Source organism: Nelumbo lutea, chromosome 7, assembly GCF_056320005.1.
Source record: "Nelumbo lutea isolate HS-2025 chromosome 7, American lotus-T2T, whole genome shotgun sequence".
Lineage (NCBI taxonomy): Eukaryota > Viridiplantae > Streptophyta > Magnoliopsida > Proteales > Nelumbonaceae > Nelumbo > Nelumbo lutea.
The window spans coordinates 3,611,812-3,637,382 of NC_142690.1; the positions used below are offsets into that span (position 1 = coordinate 3,611,812).

General features: G+C 42.0%; 2 protein-coding genes across 2 annotated transcripts; one reads left to right on the forward strand and one right to left on the reverse strand.

The window, feature by feature from the left end:
• The first annotated feature begins 6,446 nt into the window (after positions 1-6,446).
• Positions 6,447-12,762, forward strand: LOC148844689 (squamosa promoter-binding-like protein 17). Its single transcript, XM_088956184.1, has 4 exons — positions 6,447-6,961; positions 7,107-7,648; positions 11,555-11,694; positions 11,827-12,762. The coding sequence occupies exons 2-4, from the start codon at positions 7,281-7,283 to the stop codon at positions 12,468-12,470; spliced, it is 1,152 nt and encodes a 383-aa protein (XP_088812310.1). The 5' UTR covers positions 6,447-6,961; positions 7,107-7,280; the 3' UTR covers positions 12,471-12,762.
• Positions 12,763-14,850: 2,088 nt separating this feature from the next.
• LOC148844690 (D111/G-patch domain-containing protein) lies at positions 14,851-17,363 on the reverse strand. The gene is made up of 4 exons (XM_088956072.1): positions 17,048-17,363; positions 16,419-16,958; positions 15,377-15,442; positions 14,851-15,208 (listed from the first exon to the last, which is right to left on the reverse strand). The coding sequence occupies exons 1-4, from the start codon at positions 17,159-17,161 to the stop codon at positions 15,152-15,154; spliced, it is 777 nt and encodes a 258-aa protein (XP_088812198.1). The 5' UTR covers positions 17,162-17,363; the 3' UTR covers positions 14,851-15,151.
• Between the last annotated feature and the right edge of the window lie 8,208 nt (positions 17,364-25,571).

Here is a 25,571-nt window from a genome sequence, read left to right on the forward strand (position 1 = left end):
TTGAAGGAGAAGTCCTCATCTAAGGACTTCGCTTCAATATTGTTAGATACTTCAACAATTTCAACCATTTACATGAAATGGGCCTTTTTGATTTAACACCCCAGGTTGGATTCTAAAGCTGTGTGGGGAACTTGTTGTTTGTTTTTCTATGTTATGTCTGGTTGTTTGTCTTGTGTCTTAATTTCTTCTGTTTAATGGAACTTGTTTTTCTCCAAAAAAAAGAAACAGTTTCAACCGTTTGGTTTGACCATTTGGCTTACTAAGATAAATTGTGAAAAAAAAAACTAGAAAAATATAAAATGTTAATAGATTACCTTTTGAAGCTACTTTACATCGAAACAAACATAAAACAATAAATGTTAGAGGTTACAATACCTATTAAAGCATATATGTATTAGGGCAAAATAATTAAAGAAATTCCCATTGAAACATTTTTGACTAATATGGGTAACCGACCAAAAATAAAACTGTTTTGGCTGCTCATTCCTTATTTCAATGGTCTTAGGGGTGTTTTACATCGTGGATGAGAAATTAATATGTGTGGATTGATCCACATCATACACCCTATTGTAAGGACCAATTCGTACCACATCATTGTCCACAATTGTTCTGAACTATAAACAAAATTGTATGGATAGAAACTATCCACACTCACATGGTGTTCTACAAGTGCGTTGTAGCTAGTCCACACCACATCTGTTGAACGTAAATGAAAAGACCACAATTTAATCCAAAAATAATTTGAAATTATAATATAAAATAATAATAGATAAAATAAAATGCCAATACATAATTATTAATAAATATAAAATAAATATATTTGCCATTTATGTCAATTATTAAAAGATAAAATGTATATAATATGAATTTATATAATAGTGTAAAACCAATTTGATGAATAAAAATGGTGATAAAATAATTAAAAATGGTTCAATGTTTAGAAAAAAATCATTATAATATCATCTTCAACAATAAATAATTTAATTATAAATGAAAATATACTAAAAGATTAACAAAATAGAGGGTGGTTGGGTGGGTATAACACAAATGCATTTACACCAAATCCTTCCCACAAATTGTCTACACCATGATTTGGCCCATCCATGGTAAAATGTTATTGCCGATAAATTGAGGTATGACTTATCTCTGTACACATTATTTTGTGGGCAGGGATGGTCAGCACGAAACTAAACACCTCATTAACACGGTATCGAACACCCCCGAAAACTTTGTTCAGTTTGTTTTAATACATACCTATGTAGGTATGTATGCATGCGAGTGTGACGCGCACACGTGCATGCATTTATTTAAATTTAGGCCTGGGTATTCTCATATGTAAATCTTTTTTGTTGTGATTTTCAAAAAACAAAGGTCCTAGAATTGGTTTGGAAAATATTGTTTCTTAAAAAGATGAATAAAACATTTTCTTGGTTATGTAGTACTTTTCTTGTTTCAAAAACTCAGGCCAGAAGCATGTTCTTAAGTTCAAGTTTCAAAATCATATTTTTATCTGGTGCTTTGGCATCAGGTTTTATAAAACATATATATAGATACTGATTCTGATCAAATGGATATTAGCTTACTTTTGTATTATTATTTTGTTTATACTTAGGACCCAAGCTCACTTAAATGTGGTTTGGTATGGTCCATAGAAGCTTTAAATCAGCACTTGTAAGAGGGTATGGGAGATCAGATATTGGAGTGTTCATCTTAGCATTAGGAAGTGAAAACACATTTTTATTTTTCAAAATTAAAAAAAAAGAAAATTGGAAACAAGGTTAATTATTTTCTGAACCAAACTGAAAATGTTTTCACTTTGCTTTGAAAAGTACACATCCAATAACACATTTTTGTTATGTTGCTTTCTTTTTTGCTGATATGGTTTTTTTCTGAAAAAAGTCATAGTCTCATAGATAACATCCACATATTTGTCTGTGGAGATCATCATCAGAATATCTCCATATTCATGGAGCTAGCTCTCTTTGCTTATAAGTTATACCATAGAGCTAGAGATGCTATTTATATGGTATAGTAATAAGATCATCAAGAGATCTGATTCCAAATTATTTGCATTATTAATTCTTATTGTCTTTTTGATGCAAAGCATGGCTTTCATATTTTGTTTTGGCTATGTATTCAATTAGAACCTAAAAATGAAGAAATACTTCTTAGGTTGCAGGTGTTAACAGTGAAAGCTCAACCATTGTAGAGGAGTCTCCAAGCAACATGCAAGGAGTGTTTTGAGTTCTGCCAAGGACCCTCCTAATTAGTAGAGGTGTTGGCCAATGATTTTCAAAAGCAAAATCATTTAATTAATGGTTTTGTTTTTCAAAACAGCTGTCACATCAGCAAACACCCCACCCCCTTAATCGTTTTCAGAAACATTAATAGGGAGTGTTCAACAAAATGGTTTTGTTTTCGATTTGACTAAACTCTGTCGTATCCTAAAAGAACTGTCATAATTATTTTTATTTTCTTTCCAAAAGAATTTGTATAAAAGAAGACAATAAGATTTGACTTAAAAAGAAAATTACAGGATACAACCTTACTGTTTGGTAGGAAGTTTCCATGCATTTGCTTATCTTGAAGTTGAAATACATTGGTAAGCTTTTCGTAAAGAAAAGGCAAACAAGGAGAGAGGGAAAGGGAATGTACCCATCGAAGTTCTTCTGTAATCCTTTCTTCTTTTTTTTTTTTTTTTGGTAAAACTGTACTCCTTTCTTCTGATAGGTTGGTTTTGTTTTGAAGATGAATGGCTAACCAAAAAGAACATTTAGTGCCCACTTCATTATCCTCTCTCTCTCTCTCTCTCTCTCTCTCTCTTATCAATGGTTTAACTTTGTTACTCAGGAAGCTAACTAGCTAGTTCCTTCCACGAAGGGGGAATTTTTTATGAGCTTCCTTCACTGTTTGTCTCACCCACCCTCATTCCATCCCTATGAAAAAATTCTCCATATATGGAAGGAACTTAACTACCTTCTTCCCTTATGAAATCCCAAATTAAGTTAAAAACAGGACTACCCTGGACATAGATATTAAGAGTGAACGAATTGTTTCTATTAAAAAGAAATGAAAGAAGACGATTACAATTAAAGTAGCACTCCAAAGAAGGCAACCCAGAAGCAACCCCCTTTAAAGCAATTTATTCTGGGCCCTGTAAAACACTCAAAACAGCCACGTTTCTCACATTTGAAGGGTTGTGACTAGTCTGGGGATAAACTGTGCCAAGAGTAAGCTTTCTGCTGTATAAATTTGGATGCCGAAGAAAAGGGTTTTCAACAAGCTCTGAAAATAACAACCAGAAAGCTTTCAAAAACAAATACATCAAATTCCATTTCCATCTTGTTGTTAAGAAGTGCTCAAGAACTGGACTGAACCCACTTATGAAGAAAATAAGCAAAAAGGAACTAAGCCCCAACAGTTGAGTGAGGTCAATGCACAGTGAATAGCTGTTAGCTTCTGAAAATATGTTTTGTTTTGTTTTGCCTTTATTGGACTGACCATTGAAGCTGTAACACCAATTCCAACTGCTGTCCTAATTAAGTAGCTTTAGTGCACCAAATAAAGTATATTAATAAATCAAAGGTCTGTTTAGTATATGCATATATAAAATTTTTTACATTCATTCCTTTCTCCTTTCATTTTCACCTTTCACTGACCTCTTTTCCCATCATTGCATTTGATAAATACTGGTGCAACCAACCCAACTGCATGTAATGGTCCGACCTACTTAGTAATAAGTTTGCCAAAAAGTTGGTTATGTTCTCATGGTGCCCACCTTGTGTATGGGACTTTTCAAGGTAGGACCCATCCAATGTTGGGTTTTGATCCTCCACATATTTAAGGCATGTTACAAAGGGCCCAGACCAAGCCTGAAGCATGACATCTGTGTGGTCTGAGCTGAGACCCAACTCACTGCCACCAAGATATTGCCATCTACTACTAGGAGACAAACAAAATCTTGGGTTTCTAATAAGTGAAAGATATTGTAGAAACAAACAACTGATGATGGTGGGTCCCTGACGTTGATTATTGGCCTTCTGTCACATGTTTGTATAGTCTCGTAATTCTGTGAAGTCTGGCTGTGCTGTGCCTCTTTAAAAGGAACCAATAATAGGGTATATGCCTTGTCTTCGTGTTTTTCTTCCTGAAACTAGATAGTGCTAACCTCTGGCTCTGGAAGTCATTTTCACTTATATGGACGGGTGTGAATTGGAGGTTGAATTGAAGCATTCTGATGAAAACTTAGAAAGCAAAAACTTTACAAGGGAACAGAAGAAAAGAAAAAGATGGTAGTTGATCTCCCAGTGGACTTTTAGGGTTCTAACCGCCCTTATATTAAGCTTACATTGGTTACTGTCTTCTTGTTTTACTGATGTTGACTAATACGATCGAAATTTCGATTCCTTGTAACTTAATGTATTTTTAACTCTGTTTTTTTTTTTTTTTTGTCTTTGTCTTTACGGTGGAGAAAGGAAAGGAAGGGAGGGTAGAGGCCATGTTTGAAAAAAATAAGTATTTATAGAAAAAGACTTGCAACCTAATGCGTTCATCCCCTCTACATTGTTTTTCAAGAGTACAATTCAAATAGAGATATAGATCAATTTGTAGACCCCATTGGGAATATACCCCAGACATAAATCATCCATTAAAGATCATTTGATAAGATGGGTATCTATATTTATTTATTTTCCCTTTTCAACTCTGCTTTTTTATCAAACCAGGCTCAAATTGGTTTTCTATTATATACTCTGTGATTCAAAGGCTTTAAGTACCCTAATTCTCTCTGCTAGTTTGGTTGTTTATTAGAAAGTATTTTGGAATGCTTAATACATTGACAATCTCCCCTCCACCTGGACCTGCGCCAGGATCAAGCAATACCATCCCACTTCCCAGTTTTAAATTTTGAACCTGATAAGGTTTAGTTGCGCCAGGATCTGACCCGTTACCAAATCCCAAATTTCCAACCCTAGCTGTAAATCATCAACAATTTTTAAACAAAGCAGCTACTTCAATATATTTTCTCTGTTTCATCATTTCCTGATCACTTGGAATCCTCCCCATTTGGACTGGATAATGCCACAAACTTTTGCAGACTAACAATATCCCCGTTTTGGCATCCTTGGTAATTGATAATGCCACAATATCCAACCTGTACTTGATATTTGATGTGGTACTTGACGTGGATCCTTTGATTCAATCCATTCTTTTCAGGAAGACGTAAGGATGTTGTGTGTCTATTAACACCATTTTTTTTAATATTGCAATCTTATTTCATATCATACTCGATGTGTGGATTGAAATTTGAGAATCTGAAAACGTGGGCCACCATCAGCTGATGGAACTACACATGGGTTATATACATTTGTACGTAATCCAAGAACCAGATGAACTTTCAGAGTCCAAGGCAGATTGTAATTAACAAGTAACAACTAGCTAGAAAGCAAAACAATAGGGCAATCCTTTTTTATAGTTTTTTCTTCAAAAGGAAGAATGGAAGGTATCCTTTCAGCTTCTTTTCCAATTTCCAAATTATGGATCTGGGGATTCATCAAGGCTTCTCTTTTGTGAGGGAATGATTTTAATTTTTAAGCAATGGAGTGGTCTCTGGTGGCATTTATGTCAAACACAATGTGGGCTAGATTCCAATCAGACAACAGAAACGTCACCCTTGATTCTTTATTGAACCAAAATTGCCAATTGATGGTCCACCAGTTGAGATCGGCCACTTACATGGATTTCAAGATGGGTCCAATTTATAATGATGGATCTCACAACAATTCTTTTTTTTTTTTTTCAGAAAAAAAAGAGAAGAAAATGGATCAATAGGCCAAGCCAAACCATCATAACTATAACTATATATATATATATATACATTTGTGTCTAACTAAATATACATCTAATCATTTATTTAATAAATACCAAAAAAATTATTTATATATAATAGAAAACAAGAATATTCAAACCAGTAAACTAAAACCAGAGGTAGACCTAATTGCACCAAACGAAACTACCAATGTGTGCTTGGAAATGGCAAAAGGGGTCCATGAAAGAAGGAATTTATATACAGGACAGAATAAGGAAAATATATTTATTGCACATTAAAACCGAAGCTACTTCTAACAGCATCGCATCTAAAATCAAACTAACGAACTGCATTTGGAGCTCATTTCTTCCTTCTGGGTTTTCTCTTCCTCTCATACAAACGTAAAGAAACAAGAGTTGTACAAAAAAAGACCACCTTTATTTCTCCCAGAGTAGAAAAAGAAGAAAGGGTATTTTGGGAAACCCAGAGTTGTGTCAATTCTCTAAGATTTGTTTGCTAGATTCCGCAACAGTACCTCCTTTGCCTAAAATCTACAAAAAGACATTAAAATCTTAGAAAGCTCCTTCCGGGCTCCCCAAAATGTCACTGGCTCACTCCAATCCAAAATCTCTGTAAATCCAAAGACCCTCAGCCTGCGGTACCAACACCCCCCAACCCCCATAGAAATTAGAAAAGAAAAACCTCTCGACCTACCTCAACCTCCTTCACACTGCTTAGAAAAAAACAAAAAAGAAAAAAAATACTGGGTATGGATTCCCTCATATAGTCACTTCTTAGTTCTTCCCCACCAAGCATCAAGAAATTCACAATAACCAGAAAAGAAAAAAAAAGAAAAAGAAAACCAAAAGTTCAAACTTTAAATTTAAAGAGGCATGAAGATATAAATAATGAGAAAAAAAAGCTTCAAAAGCCACATTAGGAAACCTTTTTCCTGTTCAATGTGAGTATATATTAAGATTAGTGTTCATTACTGCAACAAAACTCGAAACACTACTCTCCATTAAGGCTTAAGCCCTTGCCCCCCTCTCTTTCTCTTTCGTTCTGAAAGACGATGAGTTTGAGCTCATACAGCCTCAAAAAAATACTACCTTAGTGACCACAAAAGGATACTTGAAAAGCTCAGCAGGACCCAAAGTACGACTCTCCTGTCTCTTCTCCTCGCTCTCTCCTTCTCTCTCTCTTACACACGCACACACAGACAACAAATACTCTCTCTCTTCAATTTTTTGACAGTCTTCTCAGAGTACTATAACCCGAGCTGGCATGGCCCAAATGGCAGGTGTCGGCTTTATACAACACTACCGGCTCTAACAAAAGACCGGAGAGCTGTAACCAGCAAAACTCATCTCCCCCTTTTTTTCCATCAGACCTTTAACCCATCTCCCTCCTCAAAAACCCACCTTTCAGTCTCGTGCCCCACAGAACAGCCATGAATGGAAACTAGAGGCCACACATGGAGATGGGTTCGAGCTCTTTGGCTGTTTCAGCGGCCTCTGGTTCGTCTGATTCACTGAATGGCTTGAAGTTCGGCAAGAAAATCTACTTTGAAGATGTGGGTGCCGGAGTTTCGTCAAAATCAGGAGGTGGGTCGTCGTCGGTTTCGGTTTCTGAGGGGTCGGCATCGGCGCCGGCGCCGGCGAAGAAGGGGAGGGGAGTTGTGCAGAGTGGCGAGCCTCCAAGATGTCAGGTCGAGGGATGTAAGGTGGATCTAAGTGGAGCCAAAGCTTACTATTCCAGGCACAAGGTTTGCGGTATGCACTCCAAGTCTCCCAAGGTGATTGTAGCTGGTCTGGAGCAGAGGTTCTGCCAGCAGTGTAGCAGGTCAGTCGACTTTTGCTTTGCCTTATTTACTTTGTACTTTTATCTTTAAAAAATGGTTTTGGAATTTGTTAGCTTTTTTTTTTTTCGATTGTAGTGTTAGGTTTTGTTGGACATCTTTTTGGGTGTTCGATCGTTACTATTGTTCTTCATTCCACTGTTTCGAGGTCTGGGCTGTGCAGTGAATATGTTTCCTCATTAGGAATGTCTTCTATTCTTTTCTAGTGGGCATTCGGTAAGATTTGGCCTGTGTCCTTGGGGTAAATGGGATATTGGTCATTTTCTATTGGATTCGAGTTTTCTCTGATTTAGTTCTGTTGAATGGATTGGTTGTATTGGATTCTGTGTGCTCTTTTAATCGTTAATATTGCTTCACGGTGTTCACAAATTTATTTGTGATTGTAAATTTGATCGGAAGTTGGATTTTAGTTGTTTTTTTTTTCTTGATCTAGTTGTGGGTCTTTTGGATTCTTGAGGAATTGAAGAAATGTCTCTTGTTGGGCTTCATGTCTGTTTCTGAACCTTTTTATTGGTAACATGGAAATTAAGTCTGCCCTTTTAGAAAGCACATTTATCTGAAAGTTTCTTCGTTATTTTTTTTTTTTGAAACTGGACATTGGCTTTAAATGTGGAGAATGGGCATGTGAAGTAAGGCTTGATTAAAGTATCATTGTTTAGCTGAGAAGGATACTGGCCAAATTCCTTTCTATGTGGTATCTGAACCTGTCATTTTATATGTGCAAACCGCTTTCTATCGGAAACAAGTTCAATTCCTTATGGTATAATTGCTTAGCTATCCAAATGCGCATGGTGCACATGGTTTGAGCAAGTTATCGCTGAATCTGGGTACTGTTTTCTGCTTTGGGGGGTTTATTAAGGAGGTATTCTCAAATATGTATGGTCTTGTTTTCTTAAAACAAAAACATTCAAGTTAGTAGACACCCCAAATCTTTGTAGTTATAGTCTGTACTCCATGTTGAGTTGTCACTAAATCATACAACTTCCAATATGGTGGTTTTATAGTAGGTTTTGACTGTGGCCTTTTGATAGATGCTTAAATAGTAATTATAAAAGTTTGTTTTAGCTTTTAGGTATGCTTTTAGAAGATATTTTATGGAAAGAGAACTAGATTTGGCAGTTGGTGGGTTTTCAAATTATTTTGCTACAAAAAGAGACATAATGCAAGGGCCTTCACTCTGTAGGTGTGCTTTGTACACCTGTAACCCTCAATAGTCGACTATTGAATGGCATATTTATTTCTTCAATGCCACAAAAGCTGGTTTAAGGGGTAAATTTTTGCTTGGCTTGGATTCTACCTTGCATTTATGCCGCTTCCAACCCTAGACATCCAGGAGGCAGATTTTATTTATTTATTTATTTGTGTTATGAGTCATATGCTTGTGATAATTTTCAACAGAAATCTTAATTTGCATTTTCTGTTTGTTGTTAGGCAATAAAGTAAACCTTGGAGCAAATTTAGCCTCGTTAAACCATAAAACCTATCAGAGACTTTTAAAAAAACTGGAGAGATCATTTTTGTATCCTTCCCTATCCGATGCTGAAAATTTAAATCTAGATATTGGTGGTTTTATCCTCTTATTTGACTTCCGTTCTGGCAGCATAGTTACCATCCTTCAAATTTCATCTATTTATCCATTACTTTATATTTTGGAGTCAAGGCTTGATATGTGATGTTCGTATGCAAGGATTAGGGAATGTATAGTGGGGGTCAATGGTTTCAACACACAGAAGGAAATATATTTAGAGATAAGAAGAGATGGCTATAAACCTGGTAGATCCTAAGTTTTGAGACCTTTGATTTAGATTTGAGTCTTACACCATGATTCAGGACAGGCAGGGGGTCCTACAACTTTTAGATCGGTTGTGGGCTTTGTGGAGTGAAAAGAGATGATTGGCGATTAATGATCAAGAATAGAGATGGAGAACCATGTAGACAACTTGCTTTCTACCAAAGGATGAGCAAGAGATTGGAAAGAGACAAAGAGTGAGAACCCTTGCTGTTAGAGTAAACAACGTTGGGATATGTAACCTAGAAGATGATATTAAGGCTGTGTATGGTTTGAAGGAAAAGGTAGGGAAACCTTTACAAACCTTGTATGGATTTCCCTACCTTTCCCTTCCTTTCTCTACCTTTTCCTTCAAACCAAACATAGCTCAAGTGGAAAGGGAAAGAAGAGAAAATTCTTGGCAACAACCAGAATTCACTAAATCAAACTTTATTAATATCAAATTAACTTTTCTAGATTGCACTTTCTATGAGTCTATATATAGACTCACAATAAGAACTTGGATGTCTCTTTTCAGTCTGTATCTGACCCAAAACAACTTCTAATTGCTTTAGAACTAAAACATGCCATAGGTAATCCATGGAGATACACAAATTAGGACTCTAATTCCTGAAACAACTCCCTTAACACTTACAAATCTTACTATGACTAATTAATGTAAAGACTAAACAAACCAGAAGTTGCTAAAAATAGTAAATATTGATTTCATTATGACTAGTAATAGACCTCCTACTAACTTGAGGCTAGTACTAGACCTCCTTGTACCACAATAGCTTTTAGTAGGAGGCTAGTAATAGACCTGCTACTAACTTGAGTAAGAAACCCAGCATTTAGGGACCCTTTGCAATACTTGGTCTCACTCTATGCAATAAGCTCTATTTCTAATAAGATTTGGAGCAGCTGACAGTCCAGGTGAAAATAAATCAATCCTGTAAGTTTTAAATGGCTTCAAGAATCCAATTTCCTTCAAGATTTTCCATTTAAAATATTTATATTATCATATTAAGTTATTAACTCTTGGATGGAAGCTTATCAAGGGTACAGAATTTTTCTTCATTTTCTAGAATAGTCTTTATCTTTCATTAAGAAAGAATCTATATGATTTCAACTACCAAAAGAAAAGAGAGTCTATATGTAGTGCTTCTCTTGGGCAAAAGAAACAAATACAACAATGGTACTATGCTACAACTTTAAACCATACAGTTGGCCCACTCAGTACAATCCCTCTTTCTATAATTTACTCTGTCAGTAACCCTAGGACTGATGGACAATTAATCCGGCTGCAAATTTTTATCTATTAATCTTCTTTGAATTTCCATTGTTTTTAACATGTTGCCTAGGCAAGTAGGTATTCCAATGATGGCAAATTGAAGAACGCCTAAACAATTTGGACAGTGGTGAAGTCCATGCTTCAATTCACCTGAGTAACTGGGCAACTGCCTTTGTAACTGTTATATACTCTTGTATAAATATCGCTAGATTAGCAAAAAAACATAAATTCCATTAGATTTTGACATAGGTGAGATTCAGTGAACCCCTGGGTTCACGGGGCGCATGAACCCCTCCAATAGGAGGCGTGCACGTCGCCCCTTTGAGCCTCCTGTTTTTTCGCGAATGACTCAAGGGGTGATGTGCACGCCTCCTATTTGGAGGGTTCACGTGCCCCGTGAACCCGGGGGTTTCACTGAATCTTGTCTCTTGAATATGTAGTTTGTTTTTCCTCTTCTTTTGATGAATGTGCAGCAGCCAAGTAACATTATTCGTTCTTTGACTGCTATATGATGAAAGAAAACAATTGTAGTAGGTGTTGAACTTGACAAGGAAAAGTTTCTAGAGTGCCCTGAAGATTTCATGGAGTGTCAGGCTACCGGGCATGTCCATGTTGGTCACGTTGCCCATTTAGGAGAAGAGTCCATGCAACAGTGGTCCATTGCATCTTTATATGTTCAATTTCAATTTCTATCTGGTTGTTTGCTTGTGAAAAAGAAGGGTAAATGCTGTTTTCTTCCATTAAGACTATTAAACTTCATCACTTCACTTCTGGAATTATCAAAAAAAAAAAAAAAAAGAATTCATCACTTCTGGGGTTGCTTCTGCACAGATTTCATCAGCTACCTGAATTTGACCAAGGAAAACGAAGTTGTCGTAGACGTCTGGCAGGGCACAATGAGCGTCGCAGGAAGCCACCACCTGGATCTCTGTTAGCTTCACGCTATGGACGTCTTTCATCATCTCTCCATGGTCAGATGGAAACAGTAGAAATTGCTTCTTAAGGGACAGAATTACTTATTTATGGAGTACAACTTTTTTTAGATTTCCTCGTTTTCCCCTTGTATATTGTGTTTGACAATTTTTTTTGTTCTTAATTTGCAGAAGCTAGCGGTAGACTTGGTGGCTTTCTGATGGATTTCACAGCATATCCAAGACAGCCGGCAAGGGATGTATGGCCAATCATAAGGGCTGGTGATCGACAACCAAACAACCAACCAATGGCTACTGGAAAATTTCTCCCACATCTATGGCCAGGAAGCTCAGAGAACCCTACAGGCACTGCGTTCTCTCACAGCTCCCACCCATATCTGCAAGGTTCAGTGGGTGGGACGGTCTTTTCCAGTTCCGGTATGCATCCGGGTGAATGTTTTGCAGGAGTCTCAGACTCCAGCTGTGCTCTCTCTCTTCTGTCAACTCAACCATGGGGCTCCAGAACCCAAGCATCTGATCTTACAGTGAATAACTTGATGAACGACGATGGGGCCCCAATGGTTCAATCATCAGCACCCCATGGTGCTGTAACAAACAACTTTATGAGCAATACGTGGAGTTTTAAGGGAAATGAAGCTGGTAGCAGCTCGCAGGAGATTCCACGTGATCTAGGCCTTGGGCAACTCTCACAATCCATTGACAGTCAGTTCTCCGGTGAGCTTGAACTTTCTCAGCAGGGGAGCAGGCAATATATGGAACTTGGGAGCTCAAGGGCTTACGGTTCTTCTACTCATCAGATGCACTGGTCTCTTTAAGAGACCCCGCTTAGAGCTTAGGCTTGTGCTTCTCCCGTTAATGTCCTAATGCCTTACCCAGTTTTGCTTAGACTCCATTATTCGGTTCCAGGGCTTTAATGACCTTGAAAATAAGTTTTGGTATTTGCTCAGGCTTGTTAAAATACACTTGCTTTCAGTTGGAGATTACTACTGGGTAAAGTAGGTATAAATTAGGAACAGAGAGGTTCTTTTCAATTTTTGTTGGGTAATTTGACAGAGATTGATATCCAATATTAAGCTGGTCTTTGTATCAATGGACCAGCATTAGCTATGTTATGTTTTATCAAAGGTAAAATGCGCATATGCTGCCTGTGGTGGTTGTGATTCACTGCTCCTTAGAAACAGTGGCCACTGGCTACTGGCTACTGAACCCAGCAACCAGCAAACACAGGAATTACTGATTCTTGGGATGTCAAGTATCCTACTGGTTCTTTAGTCTCGAGTCTCTTGACTTGATAGGAGCTTGCTTTGTTTTGCGTATTTTCTGGCAACCCCTTTCTTCCTCGGTATTGGCAGAATTGATAATAGCATGTTTGTATTGTATGGTGATCGGTGCCTGGCTGAGAGCCTGGGGCTGGGGCGTTTGTGTTGTCACAGCATTGTTATGCTATCCTTAGTAGATCAATCATGGTCGGAGATGGTTTCATTAATGGCCGTAACACTAGAAAAATGCGATTGACAAGGCCCTGGTAATGGGACAAAACATATCCTCATTAACGTTTTTTTATCCTGGACTACTATAGTATTCAGACACCGGACGGAGGGACAGCCATTTTTTATGCCTCCTAGTCCTGGCTGCTTCTGCTAGATCTCAAGCTTCTCATGCGGAAATTTCCATACTGAAGCATTGGCCATCCTTATGTTCTGTTTTGATTCCTGGTATGAGATTCCCTACTACTATGGTTCAATTTATCCAGAGACACAATCCGGAAGGGTCAATAGGGAGCCTAGCAAGTAGTATCAAACGTCAATGTGGCGAACTGGCTTAAGTTGTCAACTGGGGGGCGTCATCTTGTGCCACGTTCGAAAGTAGAGGCAGTTGAGGATCAGGATACTGCTACGCCCAGTTGCCCACCACCAATATATAGGCTACAAGTGCTAGGCTCTTGGCAAAACAATGGCTAAAGGCTCTACTAGGTGTTAACAGGACACCTGCAATGCTGAACAGAATTCTAAAGGTCTTGTCGGTCTAAAAAAATATTTGGTTTAGAAATACAAAAAGATTTTGCACTTTTACATTACATACAAATATGTAAAAGTGCAAAACCTTATATTTTGTATTTATTTGCACTCTACAATTGTACTCTTTTCAAAGTGAGCCATCAAGGCTGAATTTTGAAAGCAGTGTTGGCCATTTAAGCTAGAATCTGCTGGTTAGGGCGCAGGGATGAGTTGATAAGTGCAGTTGACTGTAAGGCAAGGTTTAAAGTATGGACACATATCGGTGGTCCATATTAGCCGATATGTATCATTCTGGGACCCTTCGAATATGTCTCTACAGTGCGTGTATTGAAGGTTTGACTGATTCAGGAAGTGGAGCCCTAAACTGTCTCCCCTAAATCAGTTTAAAAATAAATAAATAAATAAAAATCAAGATATCGATTTGCCCGCGCATCAATATTTTGAACCTTGCTGTAAGCCAGTAAAGCTTATCAAAGACCTTCCTCCATGAACTTTCAAAGTATCAATGAACATCAACTGATACAGGCTAATATGCATTGATTTTTTGGCTGGGCAGCACAATACAGAGGTGAGTGAAATCCCGATATCTTAAACGGATTTCACTGTTTCCTTGACTGTCGGTGTGAATTGGACCGATGTGTTGATAATGACCGATGCACACTGATGGTCTGATACAGATTAAGGACTGATACTACAAACTCAACATGGGTGATGGAAATCCATTCAAATCACATCTTTAATTTAAAAAATTGTAGACAGCTCCCTAAGGCCTAGGCGACTCTAGATTCACTGTTTCCCCCCCTCAAAAAAGCGTAAAAAGTCGGGTATTTAAACAAAAAGTGCTGAAGAAGGTGAAATAGAAAAAGAGATTAAAAATAAAACATAGTTTTTTTATACCATATACATCCATTCGAGCCTTAAAATTAGTAATATTGGTGTATTCTAACACTTGCATAAATTTCTCTGGCAAACATGTGTAATCTTCTGATTATTATCTCTCTCTTTATAAGTATACCCCAATACATCTCATAAAATTGCCTTTGATATTCTTTGCATTACTGATGCTTTGGACCTTTTACTAGCTAGGTAAATAAGCTCTCTGTAGGAGGATTTCTATCATATTTGGTTTCCAGTAAGAGTGTTCAGAAGCTTTTCTGTATATGAGCAATAGCATGGGTTGACGAGGAATGAAAAAAGAAATCCATGATTTCAAGGTTTACAAATTACAACAATGAAATAAGTTACATATTGATAAGAAAAACAAGGAAAAAAGTTAAATTGTAGTATCCTTTCTAACCTTCCCTAATGGAACCGCATGCCTGTATACACCTGTTGTAAGTTGTAACGCTTATCCAGCAGTTTTTCTCTATTTGCACTTTGCAGTTGAATCTTCATGGAAGGGGCCACCATATCAAGTTTGCCTCATGGCAATGCAAATATAATACCGCATTTGAGCTCTCTGTGGTGGAGGTAAGGAATTAGTGGTCATCTTCTGTTCCAGGACAGTTGGATATCAGTGCCTCCATTGATTTATACTGTTACAGGACAGGACGCATAAGAATGTTAATTAGAATACTGAAATTAGGCGTTGAAGGTATAGTATTTCAAACTTAGAGTCCTGCTTTAGTTTACAGTTCTAGGAGAAATATAAGCTAATCTAGAAAGCTGCTTAACAGAGAAGACTTAAAAAGTCCATAGCCCACCTGACATCCACAGAAGAGGCAATATCGATGTTCATTTCTGAGCTTCATCAGTATATCATGCAAATCCTGCATGCAAGGATATGTAAGCACAACCGAGTGGGAAATTTTCCAAGAGAAAGAACAGCCCACTAATAAATCAAGATAAGATAATAGATTTGGGTATATGACAGATTTCAAGCACCTTCAACTTTACCAATCCACCTGTAACTCTAATAATGATTGCAGTGCCATATCAAAGTAAAAAATAATAAAAAAAACGATTGCAGTGCCACTGTATTTGATTGTGTAGCCGAACTACGCAATGTTTTCTATCTAACTACCACATGCAACCAAATGCCATCTCGAAGTTTTGCAATTTGATTGTTAATTGGGTTGCCTTAATTGTTCAGATGCTGAATTTCCTATGTAATTCCCAGCGTGGTCATCTCTCCTTCCCAAATAAGGCCTCACTAATCACCTAATGTATAAACTTCAAGAATGCAAATATTACTGAACCAATGTTGTAGTATGGAGCTTCTGTCTCTTGCTCAATCTCTTAAACTAGACGCAGTCACACAGTGCCTAGACAATTAAGCCCGTAAAGCATCAAATTAACTAATATCAGTACTTGGCTTCGGTACCCCTCTTCTTGAACAGCACAATTGACACCAGTCACCAGGCTACAAGTAAAAATTGAAAAAGCATAAGATTATTCATTCACTTCCTCAGGTTGTAATACTTGAGCCCTGGTCAAGGCTCCAAAGAGCTCCTCCAGGCCTCCATCCCTACGATGTCTTTTTTCTATTCAAGAGATAATTACCCAGATGGAAGCTTCTATCCCTCCCCAGGTGGCTTCAATTGAACTCAACTCACAAATTCAAAACACTGTATTGTTGATATCCTTTTGGAGGCATAAACAGCATTGCACGCTATTGAGTTCCCGATATCAGTCATCAAACATATTTAAATCAATTACTAGTTTATCAATATAATGCTCAGATTGATTCAACCTCAATATATAGTCTAATCACAAACTAAGACATATAATTCCAACCAAACGTACCTCTTCCGTAATCTCTTCCTCTTCCTCTTCCTCTTCCTGCTCTTCGTCTTGTTCATCCTCCTTCTTGGGCTCGATAATGTCCTCGTTTTCCAATTGCGCAAGCGCCGCTTTTGCCTTTTCGAAGTTAACAGCAATGTGCCGGCTACGCCACTGCGACTTCTGCCTGCAACCAAATTCAATCATTAAATTCTCCTCCTTTCTCCTCTTCATTTCATCTCTACCCTTCTCTTTCCTCAGCTTCTCTTTCTCTGGGTCTTCGCTGCCAATCCCGGCCCGGGACCGTCGTATCTCGATGCCAACCGGATCGGCACGACCGTTCCCGTTCTTGCCCAAGGATGAACCGGGATTGTACCCCATTTTCTTCAACATCTTGAATCCGATGTTGGATTGAGGAATGGCGGAGTCGAATTTCGCGAGGGTTTGCTCATCCTCTTCCCTCTGCTTTCGCTCCCGGTCGATTTTTCGTTGCTCTTGCCAGTTAAGAGTTTTGAGTTTCTTCTTCGAGGGTTGATGAATTAGGGGTTTGGTGCTGTTAGAGCTCTGCAGAAGAGAAAAGTTAGGGTTTGGGGAAGAAAGCTGGGAAGAAGAAACCTGAAGGTAAGGGAAACGAAGAAAACAGCATATATCACCTTCTTCTGAGAGAAGTTAGAAGGATGAGAGGTTTCAGGAGGGAGAAATTGAGAGAGATCGCCCATGTAATCTTCTTCAGCTTCGGCCATTGTAGTTCTATTGGTTTCCGCCATTAAGTCATTAAAATGCGCTTGCGATTGCGAAGTAGGATGTGGACTCCAGACTCGAGAGACTCGAGACTGGCAATGTTTCGAGACAGTCGTACAGTGTAATGAATCCGATTTCGATTCATACCGCCCACAGGCGAGTTTTTATTGAAATAACAGTGTCATTTCAGCGTCATATCGGTATTTGACGCAATAAACGCTTATTGGCTTTAAAATCACTGTTTGGTACGCGCGTTTATTAAAAAAACACAAAAAAAGAAAAACATTTATGCGTTTATTTTATTAGTTTTCGTAAAAATAGCCGTTGGGTTTTCGCTACGCTGTGTTGACATGGCTCCTACGTGTTTGTTGACGTGTTGCCCAATGGTGGTGATCCGATGCAACCCGGATCTACCATCTTAATATGTTTTCTTCCTCTATTTGATTATCCAAGTCCTAAAGCACCAGAGAGAAGAGTCTTTGCCGCCTCAGAGGAGAACACCCAACTGACAATCGGAGAGAGGAGTCTTCACCGGAGGGAGGAGCAGTTGCCGCCGGAAAGGTCTCTGTTTTCTCCCTGTTTTCTTTCTGTTTTTTTCCTAACTTTTGGCAACATCTCTGATTTTTATTTCTGTTTTCTTTGATCCTAGGGATAGATTTCGTCGTATATACAACAATCAAAGGCGAAATAGAGGGTATATTCTTTGAGATCTAGGGTTATTTTCTATTTTTGTCCGTTATTATACTTGTACTATGCTTTGAGTTCATGGGAATTATAGATTGCAAGTGATTCTATTTTCATTTATTAGTAAAAATGACAGAATAAGAGGATGGGGGGCTGTATAAGTGATTCAATTATTTTTCTCAGAAGAAGAGCATAAAACTTGCTTTTTTAAGATATTTATTAATATATTTTGAGGTAGCATTTAGCTAAAGATATAACATGCCTTAGATCGGAAGCTAACTAATTAACTAAAGTTACAGACTCACATGTGTAGTTCAGTACCATTATATTCAATGACTAAAGGTGGGAAGTAAGCATAAGATGAATACAAAGAGCGAGAGATGGATATATTAATTAAGATTAGGACGGAATTGTTTAAGAATTACATCTAATCCTTGGTAGAATTACATAACTTCAACTAAAAACATTGATGGTGATGAAGAGTGAAGACCTACGCCTACCGACTATAAATTAATTCTTAGTATAAATTAACTATTCATATTCACCAGTAACAAACTTAAAACAGTTATATATCACTAAAAGAAGAGGAAATTGGGAATTGAAATTTACTTGAATTTGGGCTTTGGCGGGCCCAAGCCAAGCCCAAATTGATCTATCTTGCCAATGATATCTTTGCTATTCAAAAGAAAAAGAAAAGTGGTCCGATAAAATGTTGGAAAGAAGATAGATATCGGCAACTTTACATTTCAGAAATGTAAAACAATTATGTGTTGTTTTGCTCAATTTTCTTTTGAATAACATTAATAACTGATGATGCGCAATCCGATCGGTCCTAGCTGCTGGTTACCTCGCCTCTGACGAAATTGGAGGTGCCTGAAGCAAGAAAGAAAATGGAGACTTCTGGGGAGGAACCCGGTTGGAACACTCCGAAGCTCAAGATAGTGCCCTTGAAAAAGCAAGGGAAATGAGGAACTTCAAGACCAGAAAGCATAGAAATCACATACCTCCTTCTTTGGGAGAAGGGGGCCTTTTATAATCACCCTGGTATACTCATTCCCATACCTCTACCAGATTGGGCATCATCACCTCCGCCAAATGGGGTGTCATCATCTCTGCCAGACGCCAGTTTGGGTGACATAACCTCTGCCAGTTGCCAGTTCGGGTGACATAACATCTACCAGTTGCCAGTTCGGGTGTCATAACCTCTACCAGTTGCCAGTTTGAGTGTCATAACCGCCACTATCTTCCTTGTCAGGGCCGTCTCTACCATGTCTGAGATGGCGGTGACAGGTGGCCGTTGGAGGGCGATTGTTATGTGTCGGACCCCTAATCAGTCAGGTGCGCCGCCTCCATGTACGGGCTTCCTGGGTGTCAGGTACGGTTATTCAGTAAGGCGACTTGGAGCCGAAGTGGTGTGCGAGGTGAAGTCTTGAGTTCGGATAGAAGTGTGGCTTGAACTTCCCCGGGGTGGGTTAGCTCGGGATTTTTCCCTTTGCGCTCCTTGTAAGGCTCAGGACCTCCAAGGGAGAGCTCGGGTCGTGGGTTCCCCTTTTTTTTGGGGGAGCTCGGGACTCCTCTTCTCGGAGCTCGGGTTGTGGGCCTACTGCCGTGCCGAGCTGGCACTTCTGCCAAGTCACTCTCGATTGCTTCCATGTGTCATGTGGCCAAGGGGTCGGGCCAAATCTCCCTCCATCAATTGCCCCCCACTCCACGTGCCGGGGGTCCTAACCCTGCGTGGGGAGTTCACGGGATGACAGGTGGATTTGCCTCGTGACGCTTTGGCCTTGGTTTGGAACTTCTTCAGTCTGACCTGCTTTGTTCTTGGCTCGATCAGAGTCGGCTTGGTTCGACCAGGGGTCAATCCCGGGTTGCATGCAGCTCACACGCGGACGCCAAACAATTTTAAAATTTCAAACGTCAAAAATGCGTGCTAAACTGGCTTCTCCTCGGGGGACGCACAACCAATTTTACGGGGAGCCGTTGGATGGTTTTGATCTTGGCCGTTGATGCGCGAGTACAATGGCTATAAATAGTGGGGGGGCCCTGGTCACTTTCCTTCGCCATTCTTCAGCATTCGTTCCTTGAGCTTGCGTCCAAGGCTGTCAGCTCACGTCATTTTTCATATTCTGGTAGCTTTTCCCCAGTGAGTCCTCAGCCTTCTTTTTGATTCAATATCTAGCTCGGGTAGTTTGGATAGTCTTCTGGGGGGGTCAGATGCCGGTTCTACGAACCGAGCTGCTGCCCCTGACAGCCTTAGTGAGTCCGAGGTGGGGCCCGAGGTAGAGCTCGAGTTCGAGCCCGTAGGCCGAGTCACCTCGGGTAGCTTGACATCCACCTCCTGTCGAGGTCGGGTGCCAGATAAGTTCAGGCCTTCCACTCTGACGCTCGAGAGGCTTTGGTCCCTTATCGCTTAGTATAACCTACCCGAGGAGTATACTTATATTTTACCCTAGGGCGAATTTCCTTGGGAGCACGATCCATACGAGATCATGATATTCCGGGAGGAGCTTGTTGTCGGGCTGCGCCTTCCTTTCCATCCCCTTATCGTCGAGGTCATTAATCACTTCGGCGTTACTGTCGGCCAGCTCCACCCGAACTCCATTCGTAAACTTGTTGGGACCATCTCCGTTTGTTGCGAACACTGCCTTCCATTGGACCTGGAAATCTTTTCCGCCATTCTTATGCTTAAGAAGCAAGCGGGTCCCCTGCCTGGGCGTAGGTAGGCCTACTACTTGTCTCCTCGTCCGAGGTTCAAGCTTATGCACGATCTTCCGAATAAGGTCCCAGCATGGAAGCGGGACTACTTCGTGGTTCAAAATGCTACGGGGTGGCCGTTTCCTACTGAGTGGGGGTTGGCCGTTCCTGATCCCGGTGCCTTGTTAGATGAAGAAATGGTGAAGGGCCTCTAGTATTGGGCCCGACTTGGACTCAAATGCCAAGTCTACCTGTTGGAGGCCAAGCTTATCCAGGCCGCTCTGAGTTCGGGTAGGTTTCTTGCTCAGTGGCTTGCTTTTGCTGTTTTTTATTCTCGTCTTTTGATGTCGAGCTCTTTTGCAGGTGTTATGGAGGCAGAGAAGACTCAGGGCGCAAACTTGTTCCCCTATGCTGTTACTGCTTATACCCGGGCTATGCCTTCAGGCTCGGGAAGTCACGATGAGTTTGGGAGCGTGCTGACGCCGAGCTACGCTCTCCGAAAAAGTAAGAAGGCTACTTGCCCTAAGGAGGTCGTGGCATGGGCCGATCTTCCTACGAATCTTATAGGCGCACGTGCTGCATCTCACGCCATGGTGGATTGTTTAAATTTGAGATTACTTAGGGACTTTGCAGAAAGAGTGGATCAATGAAGTGGCCAGAAAAACTGTTCCTCTAAGAACATTCGGCACAACAGACCCAGCACTTACATCACTTATCCGGTATTTGATCCATGATTCCTCATATTACGCTACGGGCAACATATTCATTGCTGACGCCGGGATTACCCTTCCAGGCGTCCCCATCTTCTCTTCTCTTTAATTCTGAAATTTATTTTACATAAGCATGATTTACTACAACTTTCCGATAACTATATGTGATGAAGGAAGATTTGGCCCGACCTCTCTATTACGTGACACGTGGCAGAAACAACAGCTCGACAAAAGGGGCCAAGCCTAGGCGGGAACAAGGGGACACGAGCGGATTGAACTCCCTACCGGGGGCCCGAACTCGCCCTTTGTAACAGCTCAGGATACACTTCGCCGAACTGACCCACCTTGTAACAGCTCGGGATACACTTCGCCGAACTGACCCACCTTGTAACAGCTCAAGATACACTTCGCCGGACTGACCCACTTTGTAACAGCTCGGGATACACTTCGCCGAACTGACCCACCTTGTAACAACTCGGGATACACTTCGCTGAACTGACCCACTTTGTAACAGCTGGGGATACACCTCGCCGAATTGACCTGCCCTATAGATACCTCCAAGCTCAAGACCGCCTCACTCAGCACTTCGCATCACCTGGCACCAAAACCAAACAAGTCGTACCATACCTGACACTAAGGAAGTTCGTGCCCGAGGGCGCCGCACCTGACTGACTTGGGATCTGACGTTTGGCGGCAGCACTCTAAACGGCCACCTGCCACCGCCACTGACACCGCCATCTCCAGTTAGATAGACGGTTATGCAGTGACGGTTTTGTCTCAGTAGAAAGGACGACGGCCGAATTGACAAGCACAAGGGTAATCATACCTGACCTGACAAGGGCCTCAGGACGAGTGCACGAAGTGATTATAAGATCCCCCTGCCCCCCGACAACAGAGGTATGCAAACTTTGCGCTATCTGGTATTACCTTGCTTTTGAAGGATTCTAACTTGAGCTTCAGAGCCTCTACACCGGGTTCCCCCGGAGCTTCCCCATCTCCTCCGTTTCAGGTTCCCTGCTACCCCGTTCGGAAGCAAGGCTGCGGACAAGTAAGACCGGCCGAATCGCGCTCCATCAATTGGCGCCGTCTGTGGGAAAACGCTTCAAAAAGCCTCCCTCCAAACTTCGATAACCCCTTTTCTTCAAAAAAAACCCAACACTCATGGCCTCCTCCAGCAACACCGGACGTGGCACGGAGACAAACGCCACCGGGGAACAACTTCAAGTCCCCGTGGTGTGCATTGGACAGTTCACCATCCCCCTTTCGGCGGATGGGATCCCCAGCTTGAACGCGTCACAAGCAGTAGCACCTGTAAACCCTCCTACCACAAGCATCCCCTTTCCTCTCCCCATTGAGACAACCTTCACTGAACCGACTGCCGTCCCCTTGGCAGCCAGCCAAAACCGGTTGGAGGACCTGATGCAGTGCATGCGGGCAATGCAAGCCCAAATGCAACAGTTCCAGCAGCACCAGCTTCACTAGCACCAAGTACTGCACAATATCTCCCAGTATCACTATCAACAGCAGTTCCCCCAACTGCCATTGAACCAACCACTACTTCCACCTCGCCACCCCGCTCCGAGGCCGGTCAAGGCCTCCCCGCAGGATGGACGCCCCCACCAGGCGAAGGCCTCCCGGCCCCAGAACCACCCTAACAGCCAGGCCTCGTCCCCAGGCCGAAGAGAGAAAAATGTCATCCTCACCTCGCAACCCGCAGGCGGGTCGGGAACCTCGCCCGCAAGGTCGGCACCCCGGCGCTCCAAGCCCGAGCTTCCGCTCACCGAAAACCGATTCGGTGCCCTGGCGGCAGACTACCAGCATTCCGGGCCCATCGAGCTCGGTAACACGGAGGCCAGCAGCGCCAGTACAAGGCCCGCTCAACAGCGAAGGCGCCGGCGAAGTCACCAAACCGCCACCCATGCCTTGTCAGAATTCAGAGGCAAAGACACGAGCTCGGACGAGGTAGGGGCTGCCCCGGTCCTCTCGGTTCCTTCCCCCCTCGCATCGGAACTCCTGGCGGTCCCCTTACCCAGAGACTTCAAGCTCCCACCTCTGGACAAGTACAACGGGTCCTTCGACCCCAACGACCACGTTGACACCTTTCAGTCCCAAATACATCTCGCCAGGGCCAGCGAATCGTGCATGTGCGTGGCCTTTACCACCACCCTCAGGGGGGTAGCCCGCACTTGGTACAGGAACCTGGCCCCCGGGTCGATAAAGTGTTGGGCTCAGTTCGTGTAGGTCTTCACCGCACACTTCGTCACCAGCCAACGGTGCCCCAGAACAGAGGAAAGCATCTTCGGAGTAGTCCAAAGAGAAGGAGAATCCATCCGGGGCTACATCAAGCGATTCAATGAAGCATGCTTGCAGATACCGCGGTTGGACCCCGCAGTGCAGCTCATGGCGACCAAAAGAGGGGTGACGCACAAAGAATTCAAATGGCACATGGTGGCCAACCAGCCCGCAACCGTGGCCGAATTCCTCAAACTCGCGGATAAGTTCATGAGGACAGAGGAAGAAATCAACCAACGAACCGAAGGCGAGAACAAGAAAAGAAAGAGAGAAGGCGAGCTCTCCAACCCGGTGAATAGAAAAAACCCGACCCGGGAGCCGAAGCCGAACCAGTCGTTCCGGTCCCCCCTAACAATTCAGACGAACTACACGCCGTTAAACACGATGCGGACGGAGATCTTAATGACGATCAAAGACGCCCCGTACGTTAAGTGGCCACCTCGCCTAAAGGGAAATCCGAACAAGAGAAATAAGAATTTGTATTGTAGTTTCCATAGAGACCATGGTCATAGCACCGAACAATGTAATAACCTCCGAGACGAGATAGAGGGGCTCATCCGTCGCGGATACTTGAGAAACTTTGTACAACACAACAATAATAACAATAAGGCAGGTCGGCAAGGGGAGCACGAAAAGGATGCCCCCGAGTCTAGCAACAGACCTGCCAAACTGTTGCAGAAGCAGCTTCTGGAAGAGAGGCCGGTTCGGGGAACCATCCATGTAATAGTGGGAGGTTCGGTGGTAGCGGGGTGTACCTCGGCAGCAACCTAAACTTCAGTTCGCGAAGCGGCCCTCGAAGAACGGAACCCCCCAAAGAGACCAAAGACCGAAGAACCAATCTTCTTCACGGAGGACGACGCGCGAGGGGTCCACTACCCCCATGATGACGCGCTTGTCATTAAACTAAGGATCAACGACTTCGAGGTCAAGCGCGTACTCGTAGATTCGGGCAGCTCAGCGGACATCCTCTTCAAATCAGCATTTGACAAGCTGCAGTTACAGAGGAGCGAGCTGAAGCCCGCGAACACTCCCCTGGTGGGTTTCAGCGAAGAGGAAGTCAGGCCCCTCGGAAAAGTAACCGTCCCTGTGGAAGTCGGCACATGGCCTTGTGCAGTCAGACTCAACCATGATTTCCTAGTAGTCGCGACCCCCTCCCCATACAATGCCATAATAGGGCGGCCGATCACGCATATCCTACGGGCGACGGTCTCCACCTACTATTTGGCCATGAAGTTCCCTACGGACTTCGGTGTAGGGGTAACGCGGGGCAACCAGCTCGAGTCCTGCAAGTGTTATGTTGCCGTCCTGAAGGGAAAAACCAATGCGGCCGACGACCTCGAACTGGAGCGGCCTGTGGAGCAAGGTGAGGAACGAGCTTCGCCCACGGAGGAAACTGTCGCAATCCCGACTTCAACTACGGACCCAGCTCGCACACTTCGCATCGGAGCTTCCATCGAGGATCCCCTATGAACCGAACTGGTGAGTTTTTTACTTCAAAATTTAGATATTTTTGCTTGGTCTGCGGCCGACATGCCCGGCATTAGCCCCTGACTGATAACTCACAAACTTAATACTGACCCTTTAGTCAGACCCGTTAGACAGAAGAAACACAACTTAGCCCTAGAACGCTGGAGGGCGGTCGACGAGGAGGTCGAGAAGCTCCTCGTAGCAAACTTCATAAGGGAAGTCCATTACCCGAGTTGGGTGGCCAACCCGGTGTTGGTAAAAAAGGCAAGCGGCAAGTGGCGCATGTGCGTCGACTATACCGACCTGAACCGAGCTTGCCCGAAAGATTGCTTCCCCCTCCCCAGAATTGACCGCCTAGTGGACACGACCTCGAGAAACGAGTTGCTAAGCTTCCTGGACGCCTACTCGGTCTACAACCAAGTTAGGATGGACCAATCCGATGAGGAAAAAATCAGCTTTATAACCGAGTTCGGCCTGTATTGCTACAAGGTCATGCTCGTCGGACTAAAAAATGCCGGGGCGACTTTCTAAAGACTTGTAAATAGGCTATTTCGCTCCCTGATTGGTACGGAGATAGAGTGCTATGTAG